A 12,278-nucleotide genomic window follows, 5' to 3' on the forward strand; every position below is an offset into this window, starting at 1 on the left:
CTCATCTATCAGAGATGGTTGTTCGGCCCTAATAATCTGGTCCGTACATAGCTGGCAAAGCTTTTTATCCCATATTGCAGGGAGCTTCTTTATACAAATAGGACATTTTTTAATTTTTTCCACCCTGTCAGGTCTATCAGGCTTATCAGACTTGTCAGCTTTTTCTGACTTTTCAGGCTTCTCTGATTTTTCATTTCTGTCCGTTTTCTTGGTGGCCTTGTCCTCCTAGAAAACACAGACCATAGAGCCATAAATCATCTGATGAGACCTATGTCCGAGGGACCATTCCCCTCCATACTCACAGTAGCAGGGGGCACACTGGGTTCTGCAGATGCAGCTGCAGCGGAAGACATGACAGGGAACACGGTTGCTTACCATGATCTGATGTCTTCGTGGCAGCCCTTATGCAAAAAGGGCCTGCCCCCCCAGTGACGGTGCATGTTCCCCGCCTCCCGCATCCGGTCCTGGGCAGGCCGTGTCACAGTCGGCGTGCCTCCACGCTGCCTCCGCAAACCGGAAGCGCTCGACCGGAAGTCTGCAAGACCGGAAGTCCCGCCCCCGGGAGCACTTCCGGATCGCTCCGGCAGCGTGCATGCGGGAAGCGGCCGGCGGCTCAGGGAGGACGCCGGCCGGGGAGTTCGACAGCCTGCATCACCCCTCAGAAGGATCCGGAAGGCTGGAGCAGCGGTCCCCCACAGCGTGAGGGAACAGCAAGGGAGGAGCGGTGAAGGCCCGACCGATGCTGTCCGGCTTAAGGTAACAGGGGAAGAAGGAAAAAAAAAAAATAAATAAATAATATATATACACTGTAGTTCGCCGGCCACCACAGCATAGGAGAAAAACAAAACCTCTCCATGCCCCATGGGGACAGGAAAGACACTGGCTGTGGGAGGGTCCTTTTAAACCTCTTGAACTTCCTGTCCCAATTAGGGCGTGGAGAGACAACAACCTATGCTGTCGTGGAAGGGACTAGAGAAACATCGCACTGCACTCTGATGACACTGGAGTACAGTGTTATAATCGCATCAGCTGGCAATGGAGGAGATAGGGAGATTAATTCTTTCCTCTCCTCCACAGTGCTCACCTTCACCTCCGCAGCTGTGATCTGATCGCAGGATCTGATCACAATGGCATGACACTCTGCTTACACTTGCAGGACAATGAGATCTGAGGTTGCACTTGCATCACATGTCATATGCTCGTGTGGCCCCTGTCTTACAGATGCAAGCGAAGAAAGCTCAAATCTCAGCAGCTTTACCTTAGACGCTGCTGACTACCATTAGGCTGGAGTTACACATGCATGTGACTGATGCGAGGATCGCATCGCCCAGACAGGCCCGCTTCTCTCCTGACAGGAGCATGTCAGCTGCATAGAAATACACGAAGCTGACCGGCTCCTGTCAGGAAAGCTGCCGGACAGTCCAGGCGAAGCCATTCACGCGAGAGTGTGACACCGACCTTACAGTGACAAAGGGTGGAAATAGCTGGAAATGGAGGAAAGCGTCCAAACACCCAACGACCACCCAGTAATATGATCTTGCGGTGCCGATGGCAATGTCATGGCAGCCAAGGCCGGTAGTAAAGGACCCCATCCCTGGCATGTTTGTATACCTGTGATAACCTGGTTTCTGATGTGAAAAACTGGCAGGCCAACATTTTTTGGAGGAAATTACAGGGATTAGTGACGGAAAACTGGGAAAAATTGAAGCGTTCTCCTTATCTGCCTGATCTTACTTTGCTCTGTCTAGTAACTGAAACTGAGAAATAGTTTTATTGGCAAAAATTAGCACAAGTAAATAAAATATAGGGTATCTATATCTAATAGAACAATTGGTCTTAAATGTTCATTCAGGCAGTACTCTACTGTGATGCCTAGGAGCCCCATGCTGTTAGCACCATGGCCAGCAGAGGGCAGATGTACACACTGTATGGTGGGAACCGTTCACTATAATTTGCTAGTTCCTCTTCCACTTACTGTCAGGGCTTCTCAGCGCTCAGTCCTCGGCCCCCTTCTCTTCATACACTGCCCCTATCCGACAAACCCTCAGCAGATTTGGTTTCCAGCACCATCTGTATGCTGAGGGCTCCCAATTATACACTGTCTCATCATCATGTGTGCAGTTTTTTTTTTGTTTTTTTTTACATCTGCGCACGTGCCGATGCTTCTCAGTCTTCACTGCAGTGTCTTCAATAAAATGGCACCTGAGATCGCAGTACGCACATGCGCACTGTACAGACATTTTAATGAAGACCTGAGTACTGTGGCAATGCGTGTGTGCCGCCAACAACAGCAATGGTGGCACAATAAAAAAAAAAAAAAAAAAAAAAAAAAAAAAAAAAAAAAAGAGAGGGCAAGCCAGGAGGACACCGGAGAAGGCGTTGGAATAAACACGAGGACCCGACCACGTTGCAAACAAAGTACAGTGAATTTCTGCAACTTTGATTGATAAAGATATTTCAGCAACCAACTATCCCATCTGTCTATAACAGGTATGCCTGGATTCAGCATCTTGCTGCCTGTGTGGCACTGCCTGCATCTCATAGCAAAATCCTGCTGGTTGGTCCTCTTTAGGGACTGGACACGTCTGTGGCACTGTCTGCAGGGCCTCAGCCTCTGGAAACATCTTCCCGCAGAGCAGAAGCAGAGATGCTGATAATCTGGAGACCAGATACAAAGTAGAGTTCAGACACGCCAATAGGAAATGCAGATTGTAAGCACCGATGGGGACAGTGACAATATCTGTAAAAGCGCTGTGGAATTAATGGCGCTATATAAGAGTAATATAAATGGGGAGAGCGAATTACGGTGAGCAGCCTGAACCCCATAATAAGGTTGAGACCAGGGATTCATGGACTCCTTGTGGTCACACCGGGTAGTAAAAGTCACAGGCCTGGCACAATCCCCAGGAAGAGCCCAGCATCATGGGGTGCCCACCATTACCAGCAGTGGGAACACAATGCAAACAGGATTATAACAATCTGTGGTCCAGCCATAACTTGAAAGCTGCCCCTACACTGCAGCCAAGGTGCAAGCACTGTGGGCTACTGCCCGGTCGTACGGAGGGGCACTGTGGGCTACTGCCCGGTCGTACGGAGGGGCACTGTGGGCTACTGCCCGGTCGTACGGAGGGGCACTGTGGGCTACTGCCCGGTCGTACGGAGGGGCACTGTGGGCTACTGCCCGGTCGTACGGAGGGGCACTGTGGGCTACTGCCCGGTCGTACGGAGGGGCACTGTGGGCTACTGCCCGGTCGTACGGAGGGGCACTGTGGGGTACTGCCCGGAGATACGGAGCACTGGGGCTACTGCCCGGAGATACGGAGCACTGGGGCTACTGCCCGGAGATACGGAGCACTGGGGCTACTGCCCGGAGATACGGAGCACTGGGGCTACTGCCCGGAGATACGGAGCACTGGGGCTACTGCCCGGAGATACGGAGCACTGGGGCTACTGCCCGGAGATACGGAGCACTGGGGCTACTGCCCGGAGATACGGAGCACTGGGGCTACTGCCCGGAGATACGGAGCACTGGGGCTACTGCCCGGAGATACGGAGCACTGGGGCTACTGCCCGGAGATACGGAGCACTGGGGCTACTGCCCGGAGATACGGAGCACTGGGGCTACTGCCCGGAGATACGGAGCACTGGGGCTACTGCCCGGAGATACGGAGCACTGGGGCTACTGCCCGGAGATACGGAGCACTGGGGCTACTGCCCGGAGATACGGAGCACTGGGGCTACTGCCCGGAGATACGGAGCACTGGGGCTACTGCCCGGAGATACGGAGCACTGGGGCTACTGCCCGGAGATACGGAGCACTGGGGCTACTGCCCGGAGATACGGAGCACTGGGGCTACTGCCCGGAGATACGGAGCACTGGGGCTACTGCCCGGAGATACGGAGCACTGGGGCTACTGCCCGGAGATACGGAGCACTGGGGCTACTGCCCGGAGATACGGAGCACTGGGGCTACTGCCCGGAGATACGGAGCACTGGGGCTACTGCCCGGAGATACGGAGCACTGGGGCTACTGCCCGGAGATACGGAGCACTGGGGCTACTGCCCGGAGATACGGAGCACTGGGGCTACTGCCCGGAGATACGGAGCACTGGGGCTACTGCCCGGAGATACGGAGCACTGGGGCTACTGCCCGGAGATACGGAGCACTGTGGCTACTGCCCGGAGATACGGAGCACTGGGGCTACTGCCCGGAGATACGGAGCACTGGGGCTACTGCCCGGAGATACGGAGCACTGGGGCTACTGCCCGGAGATACGGAGCACTGGGGCTACTGCCCGGAGATACGGAGCACTGGGGCTACTGCCCGGAGATACGGAGCACTGGGGCTACTGCCCGGAGATACGGAGCACTGGGGCTACTGCCCGGAGATACGGAGCACTGGGGCTACTGCCCGGAGATACGGAGCGCTGGGGCTACTGCCCGGAGATACGGAGCGCTGGGGCTACTGCCCGGAGATACGGAGCGCTGGGGCTACTGCCCGGAGATACGGAGCGCTGGGGCTACTGCCCGGAGATACGGAGCGCTGTGGCTACTGCCCGGAGATACGGAGCGCTGTGGCTACTGCCCGGAGATACGGAGCGCTGTGGCTACTGCCCGGAGATACGGAGCGCTGTGGCTACTGCCCGGAGATACGGAGCACTGTGGCTACTGCCCGGAGATACGGAGCACTGGGGCTACTGCCCGGTCATACGGAGCACTGTGGCTACTGCCCGGAGATACGGAGCACTGGGGCTACTGCCCGGAGATACGGAGCACTGGGGCTACTGCCCGGAGATACGGAGCGCTGTGGCTACTGCCCAGAGATACGGAGCACTGGGGCTACTGCCCGGAGATACGGAGCACTGGGGCTACTGCCCGGAGATACGGAGCACTGGGGCTACTGCCCGGAGATACGGAGCACTGGGGCTACTGCCCGGAGATACGGAGCACTGGGGCTACTGCCCGGAGATACGGAGCACTGTGGCTACTGCCCAGAGATACGGAGCACTGTGGCTACTGCCCGGAGATACGGAGCACTGTGGCTACTGCCCAGAGATACGGAGCACTGTGGCTACTGCCCGGTCGTACGGAGCACTGTGGCTACTGCCCGGTCATACGGAGCACTGTGGCTACTGCCCGGAGATACGGAGCACTGTGGCTACTGCCCGGAGATACGGAGCACTGTGGCTACTGCCCGGAGATACGGAGCACTGTGGCTACTGCCCGGAGATACGGAGCACTGTGGCTACTGCCCGGAGATACGGAGCACTGTGGCTACTGCCCGGTGATTCAGGCCCGTCTTTCCGCGGTGTCTGCACTCACCGCCATCGCGGCTTCTCTGCCGGGCGGCTGCTTCCCTCCGGCGTCCCCAGCCTCGTCTACCGGAACAGTATCTTCCTTCACTTCACGGGCCGGGTAGCTCGGCTGCGCGTCACTCTCCTCGGACATGTCTCCTCCGTACAGGGCCACGAGCGGCGATAAAGAGAGCAGAGCCGGCTCGGGAGGGGGCGGGCGCTGCTGCTGCACGAGGCTGGCGGGAGTCGCAGATGCCGGCTCTTTTTTTTTTTTCTTTCAATCAAAAGGTTGTAAAGTGGGCGGGGCCTGTGCGGAGTCTCGCGGGATCTGAGTAGGCGTGTAGCACTGGCTCCCAGACTTGTATGACTTCAGACTGGGCTACTGAGTAGATAGGAATATACGTGGAAGCAGGACAACAGGCTATGTCCTCCGCTCACAGTGAACTACAAGTCCCGCCGTGCTATGCGTAGAAACGCTCGTATTCTAGCCCTTTTCTCCGCATGGCACGATGGGAGCTGTAGTTTTATTTTCCGGTTTGGATTGGTAGGTTCATCCCGTCCTGAGATGACGGAACAGGGCGGGAGACGCAGAGGATGAATGAGAGGAGGAGACCAGGAAGCGGCCCGCAGGCAGCAGCAAGTCTCGCGACTCGCGAGAGGACGCGGCTTCTATACAGTGCGGGCACGGTTGCGTCTAGATCAGAGTTGATTTTTTGTGGTCCTCAAAAAATCAACTCTGATCTAGCTGCTTCAGTAGTGAGCCGGCTATATCGGAGTTGATTTTTTGAGGCCTCATTTTTTCCACTCTGATTTAGCCGGCTCACTACTGAAGTGTCTAGATCAGAGTGGGTTTTTTGTGGTCCTCATTTTTTCCACTCTGATCTAGCCGGCTCACTGCTGAAGTGTCTAGATCAGAGTTGATTTCTTGAGGACTCGCTGCAGTCACATGTTCTTGGTCACCTCATTTTATCCACTCCGTTCTAGCTGCTTCACCAGTGAGGTGGCTAGATCAGAGTTGATTTTTTGATGATATCTGTGATCTTTTCTCCATACAGCACAGTTCAGTTTCTACAGCAGGGGCTGGAATCAGATTTATAATTGGAATGATTTCATGTTTTTATTTATTAGATGCTCACACTGTTATATTTATTATTTTATTCCAAAGGGCAAATTTTTATTTTCATTATTATTATAACTTACATTTTATTATTATTTTTTACAATATAAATAATTCCACACAGCGCTGATTATTCAGTTTTGCTGGAATTTTAATTTTACCGTATTTCCACGAGTCGTGGCCGCAGGACTGACATTGAAAGAGTGGGCGGAGCCTCACAAGGAAAAACGGAACCGCGCAGCTGACAGTCTTCATAACTTACCATATTGGATCAGAGTGGATTTTTTGAGGATCTCTCTGTAGCCTTCATTATGTACATTTGGTACTGAAGTGACTGAAATTCAGTTTTTTGAAGAGTGGGAGGAGCCTCACGGCGAAAAACGTAACAGAGCGCAGCCGAGAAAGTGCTTATAATTTCACACATTGTGTCGTAGTGGATTTTTTGAGGACCTCATTTTAGCCACTCCGTTCTAGCTGCTTCAGTAGTGAGCCGTCTATATCAGAGTGGATTTTTTGAGGACCTCATTTTAGCCACTACATTATGTACATTTGGTACTGAGGTGACTGCAATGGATTTTTTCGAAGAGTGGGAGGAGCCTCAAAGCAAAAAGCGTAACAGAGCGCAGCTGAAAGTCCTCATAATATCCACATTGTGTCGTAGTGGATTTTTTGAGGACCTCAAAAAAGCCACTCCGTTCTAGCTGCTTCAGTAGTGAGCTGTCTATATCAGAGTGGATTTTTTGAGGACCTCATTTTAGCCACTACATTATGTACATTTGGTACTGAGGTGACTGCAATGTATTTTTTCGAAGAGTGGGAGGAGCCTCAAAGCAAAAAGCGTAACAGTGCGCAGCTGAAAGTCCTCATAATATCCACATTGTGTCGTAGTGGATTTTTTGAGGACCTCAAAAAAGCCACTCCGTTCTAGCTGCTTCAGTAGTGAGCCGTCTATATCAGAGTGGATTTTTTGAGGACCTCATTTTAGCCACTACATTATGTACATTTGGTACTGAGGTGACTGCAATGTATTTTTTCGAAGAGTGGGAGGAGCCTCAAAGCAAAAAGCGTAACAGTGCGCAGCTGAAAGTCCTCATAATATCCACATTGTGTCGTAGTGGATTTTTTGAGGACCTCAAAAAAGCCACTCCGTTCTAGCTGCTTCAGTAGTGAGCCGTCTATATCAGAGTGGATTTTTTGAGGACCTCATTTTAGCCACTACATTATGTACATTTGGTACTGAGGTGACTGGAATGGATTTTTTCGAAGAGTGGGAGGAGCCTCAAAGCAAAAAGCGTAACAGTGCGCAGCTGAAAGTCCTCATAATATCCACATTGTGTCGTAGTGGATTTTTTGAGGACCTCATTTTAGCCACTCCGTTCTAGCTGCTTCAGTAGTGAGCCGTCTATATCAGAGTGGATTTTTTGAGGACCTCATTTTAGCCACTACATTATGTACATTTGGTACTGAGGTGACTGCAATGTATTTTTTCGAAGAGTGGGAGGAGCCTCAAAGCAAAAAGCGTAACAGTGCGCAGCTGAAAGTCCTCATAATATCCACATTGTGTCGTAGTGGATTTTTTGAGGACCTCAAAAAAGCCACTCCGTTCTAGCTGCTTCAGTAGTGAGCCGTCTATATCAGAGTGGATTTTTTGAGGACCTCATTTTAGCCACTACATTATGTACATTTGGTACTGAGGTGACTGCAATGGATTTTTTCGAAGAGTGGGAGGAGCCTCAAAGCAAAAAGCGTAACAGTGCGCAGCTGAAAGTCCTCCTAATATCCACATTGTGTCGTAGTGGATTTTTTGAGGACCTCAAAAAAGCCACTCCGTTCTAGCTGCTTCAGTAGTGAGCCGTCTATATCAGAGTGGATTTTTTGAGGACCTCATTTTAGCCACTACATTATGTACATTTGGTACTGAGGTGACTGCAATGGATTTTTTCGAAGAGTGGGAGGAGCCTCAAAGCAAAAAGCGTAACAGTGCGCAGCTGAAAGTCCTCATAATATCCACATTGTGTCGTAGTGGATTTTTTGAGGACCTCAAAAAAGCCACTCCGTTCTAGCTGCTTCAGTGGTGAGCCGTCTATATCAGAGTGGATTTTTTGAGGACCTCATTTTAGCCACTACATTATGTACATTTGGTACTGAGGTGACTGCAATGGATTTTTTCGAAGAGTGGGAGGAGCCTCAAAGCAAAAAGCGTAACAGTGCGCAGCTGAAAGTCCTCATAATATCCACATTGTGTCGTAGTGGATTTTTTGAGGACCTCAAAAAAGCCACTCCGTTCTAGCTGCTTCAGTAGTGAGCCGTCTATATCAGAGTGGATTTTTTGAGGACCTCATTTTAGCCACTACATTATGTACATTTGGTACTGAGGTGACTGCAATGGATTTTTTCGAAGAGTGGGAGGAGCCTCAAAGCAAAAAGCGTAACAGTGCGCAGCTGAAAGTCCTCATAATATCCACATTGTGTCGTAGTGGATTTTTTGAGGACCTCAAAAAAGCCACTCCGTTCTAGCTGCTTCAGTAGTGAGCCGTCTATATCAGAGTGGATTTTTTGAGGACCTCATTTTAGCCACTACATTATGTACATTTGGTACTGAGGTGACTGCAATGTATTTTTTCGAAGAGTGGGAGGAGCCTCAAAGCAAAAAGCGTAACAGTGCGCAGCTGAAAGTCCTCATAATATCCACATTGTGTCGTAGTGGATTTTTTGAGGACCTCAAAAAAGCCACTCCGTTCTAGCTGCTTCAGTAGTGAGCCGTCTATATCAGAGTGGATTTTTTGAGGACCTCATTTTAGCCACTACATTATGTACATTTGGTACTGAGGTGACTGCAATGGATTTTTTCGAAGAGTGGGAGGAGCCTCAAAGCAAAAAGCGTAACAGTGCGCAGCTGAAAGTCCTCATAATATCCACATTGTGTCGTAGTGGATTTTTTGAGGACCTCAAAAAAGCCACTCCGTTCTAGCTGCTTCAGTAGTGAGCCGTCTATATCAGAGTGGATTTTTTGAGGACCTCATTTTAGCCACTACATTATGTACATTTGGTACTGAGGTGACTGCAATGTATTTTTTCGAAGAGTGGGAGGAGCCTCAAAGCAAAAAGCGTAACAGTGCGCAGCTGAAAGTCCTCATAATATCCACATTGTGTCGTAGTGGATTTTTTGAGGACCTCAAAAAAGCCACTCCGTTCTAGCTGCTTCAGTAGTGAGCCGTCTATATCAGAGTGGATTTTTTGAGGACCTCATTTTAGCCACTACATTATGTACATTTGGTACTGAGGTGACTGCAATGGATTTTTTCGAAGAGTGGGAGGAGCCTCAAAGCAAAAAGCGTAACAGTGCGCAGCTGAAAGTCCTCATAATATCCACATTGTGTCGTAGTGGATTTTTTGAGGACCTCAAAAAGCCACTCCGTTCTAGCTGCTTCAGTAGTGAGCCGTCTATATCAGAGTGGATTTTTTGAGGACCTCATTTTAGCCACTACATTATGTACATTTGGTACTGAGGTGACTGCAATGGATTTTTTCGAAGAGTGGGAGGAGCCTCAAAGCAAAAAGCGTAACAGTGCGCAGCTGAAAGTCCTCCTAATATCCACATTGTGTCGTAGTGGATTTTTTGAGGACCTCAAAAAAGCCACTCCGTTCTAGCTGCTTCAGTAGTGAGCCGTCTATATCAGAGTGGATTTTTTGAGGACCTCATTTTAGCCACTACATTATGTACATTTGGTACTGAGGTTACTGCAATGTATTTTTTCGAAGAGTGGGAGGAGCCTCAAAGCAAAAAGCGTAACAGTGCGCAGCTGAAAGTCCTCATAATATCCACATTGTGTCGTAGTGGATTTTTTGAGGACCTCATTTTAGCCACTCCGTTCTAGCTGCTTCAGTAGTGAGCCGTCTATATCAGAGTGGATTTTTTGAGGACCTCATTTTAGCCACTACATTATGTATATTTGGTACTGAGGTGACTGCAATGTATTTTTTCGAAGAGTGGGAGGAGCCTCAAAGCAAAAAGCGTAACAGTGCGCAGCTGAAAGTCCTCATAATATCCACATTGTGTCGTAGTGGATTTTTTGAGGACCTCAAAAAAGCCACTCCGTTCTAGCTGCTTCAGTAGTGAGCCGTCTATATCAGAGTGGATTTTTTGAGGACCTCATTTTAGCCACTACATTATGTACATTTGGTACTGAGGTGACTGCAATGTATTTTTTCGAAGAGTGGGAGGAGCCTCAAAGCAAAAAGCGTAACAGTGCGCAGCTGAAAGTCCTCATAATATCCACATTGTGTCGTAGTGGATTTTTTGAGGACCTCAAAAAAGCCACTCCGTTCTAGCTGCTTCAGTAGTGAGCCGTCTATATCAGAGTGGATTTTTTGAGGACCTCATTTTAGCCACTACATTATGTACATTTGGTACTGAGGTGACTGGAATGGATTTTTTCGAAGAGTGGGAGGAGCCTCAAAGCAAAAAGCGTAACAGTGCGCAGCTGAAAGTCCTCATAATATCCACATTGTGTCGTAGTGGATTTTTTGAGGACCTCATTTTAGCCACTCCGTTCTAGCTGCTTCAGTAGTGAGCCGTCTATATCAGAGTGGATTTTTTGAGGACCTCATTTTAGCCACTACATTATGTACATTTGGTACTGAGGTGACTGCAATGTATTTTTTCGAAGAGTGGGAGGAGCCTCAAAGCAAAAAGCGTAACAGTGCGCAGCTGAAAGTCCTCATAATATCCACATTGTGTCGTAGTGGATTTTTTGAGGACCTCAAAAAAGCCACTCCGTTCTAGCTGCTTCAGTAGTGAGCCGTCTATATCAGAGTGGATTTTTTGAGGACCTCATTTTAGCCACTACATTATGTACATTTGGTACTGAGGTGACTGGAATGGATTTTTTCGAAGAGTGGGAGGAGCCTCAAAGCAAAAAGCGTAACAGTGCGCAGCTGAAAGTCCTCCTAATATCCACATTGTGTCGTAGTGGATTTTTTGAGGACCTCAAAAAAGCCACTCCGTTCTAGCTGCTTCAGTAGTGAGCCGTCTATATCAGAGTGGATTTTTTGAGGACCTCATTTTAGCCACTACATTATGTACATTTGGTACTGAGGTGACTGCAATGTATTTTTTCGAAGAGTGGGAGGAGCCTCAAAGCAAAAAGCGTAACAGTGCGCAGCTGAAAGTCCTCATAATATCCACATTGTGTCGTAGTGGATTTTTTGAGGACCTCAAAAAAGCCACTCCGTTCTAGCTGCTTCAGTAGTGAGCCGTCTATATCAGAGTGGATTTTTTGAGGACCTCATTTTAGCCACTACATTATGTACATTTGGTACTGAGGTGACTGCAATGGATTTTTTCGAAGAGTGGGAGGAGCCTCAAAGCAAAAAGCGTAACAGTGCGCAGCTGAAAGTCCTCCTAATATCCACATTGTGTCGTAGTGGATTTTTTGAGGACCTCAAAAAAGCCACTCCGTTCTAGCTGCTTCAGTAGTGAGCCGTCTATATCAGAGTGGATTTTTTGAGGACCTCATTTTAGCCACTACATTATGTACATTTGGTACTGAGGTGACTGCAATGGATTTTTTCGAAGAGTGAGAGGAGCCTCAAAGCAAAAAGCGTAACAGTGCGCAGCTGAAAGTCCTCATAATATCCACATTGTGTCGTAGTGGATTTTTTGAGGACCTCAAAAAAGCCACTCCGTTCTAGCTGCTTCAGTAGTGAGCCGTCTATATCAGAGTGGATTTTTTGAGGACCTCATTTTAGCCACTACATTATGTACATTTGGTACTGAGGTGACTGCAATGGATTTTTTCGAAGAGTGGGAGGAGCCTCAAAGCAAAAAGCGTAACAGTGCGCAGCTGAAAGTCCTCCTAATATCC

The 12,278-nt window shown here is 49.4% G+C and overlaps 1 protein-coding gene across 1 annotated transcript in view; it reads right to left on the reverse strand.

Annotated features, from left to right (window-relative positions):
• SMARCA5 (SNF2 related chromatin remodeling ATPase 5) overlaps positions 1–5,678 on the reverse strand; it is a 122,484-nt gene extending 116,806 nt beyond the window's left edge. The window contains exon 1 of the mRNA XM_075348146.1: positions 5,323–5,678. Coding sequence (XP_075204261.1) covers positions 5,323–5,448 — 126 coding nt within the window. The 5' untranslated portion in view covers positions 5,449–5,678. The remainder of the gene's footprint in view (positions 1–5,322) is intronic.
• Between the last annotated feature and the right edge of the window lie 6,600 nt (positions 5,679–12,278).

Source organism: Anomaloglossus baeobatrachus, chromosome 1, assembly GCF_048569485.1.
Source record: "Anomaloglossus baeobatrachus isolate aAnoBae1 chromosome 1, aAnoBae1.hap1, whole genome shotgun sequence".
In the NCBI taxonomy this organism is placed as follows: Eukaryota; Metazoa; Chordata; class Amphibia; order Anura; family Aromobatidae; genus Anomaloglossus; species Anomaloglossus baeobatrachus.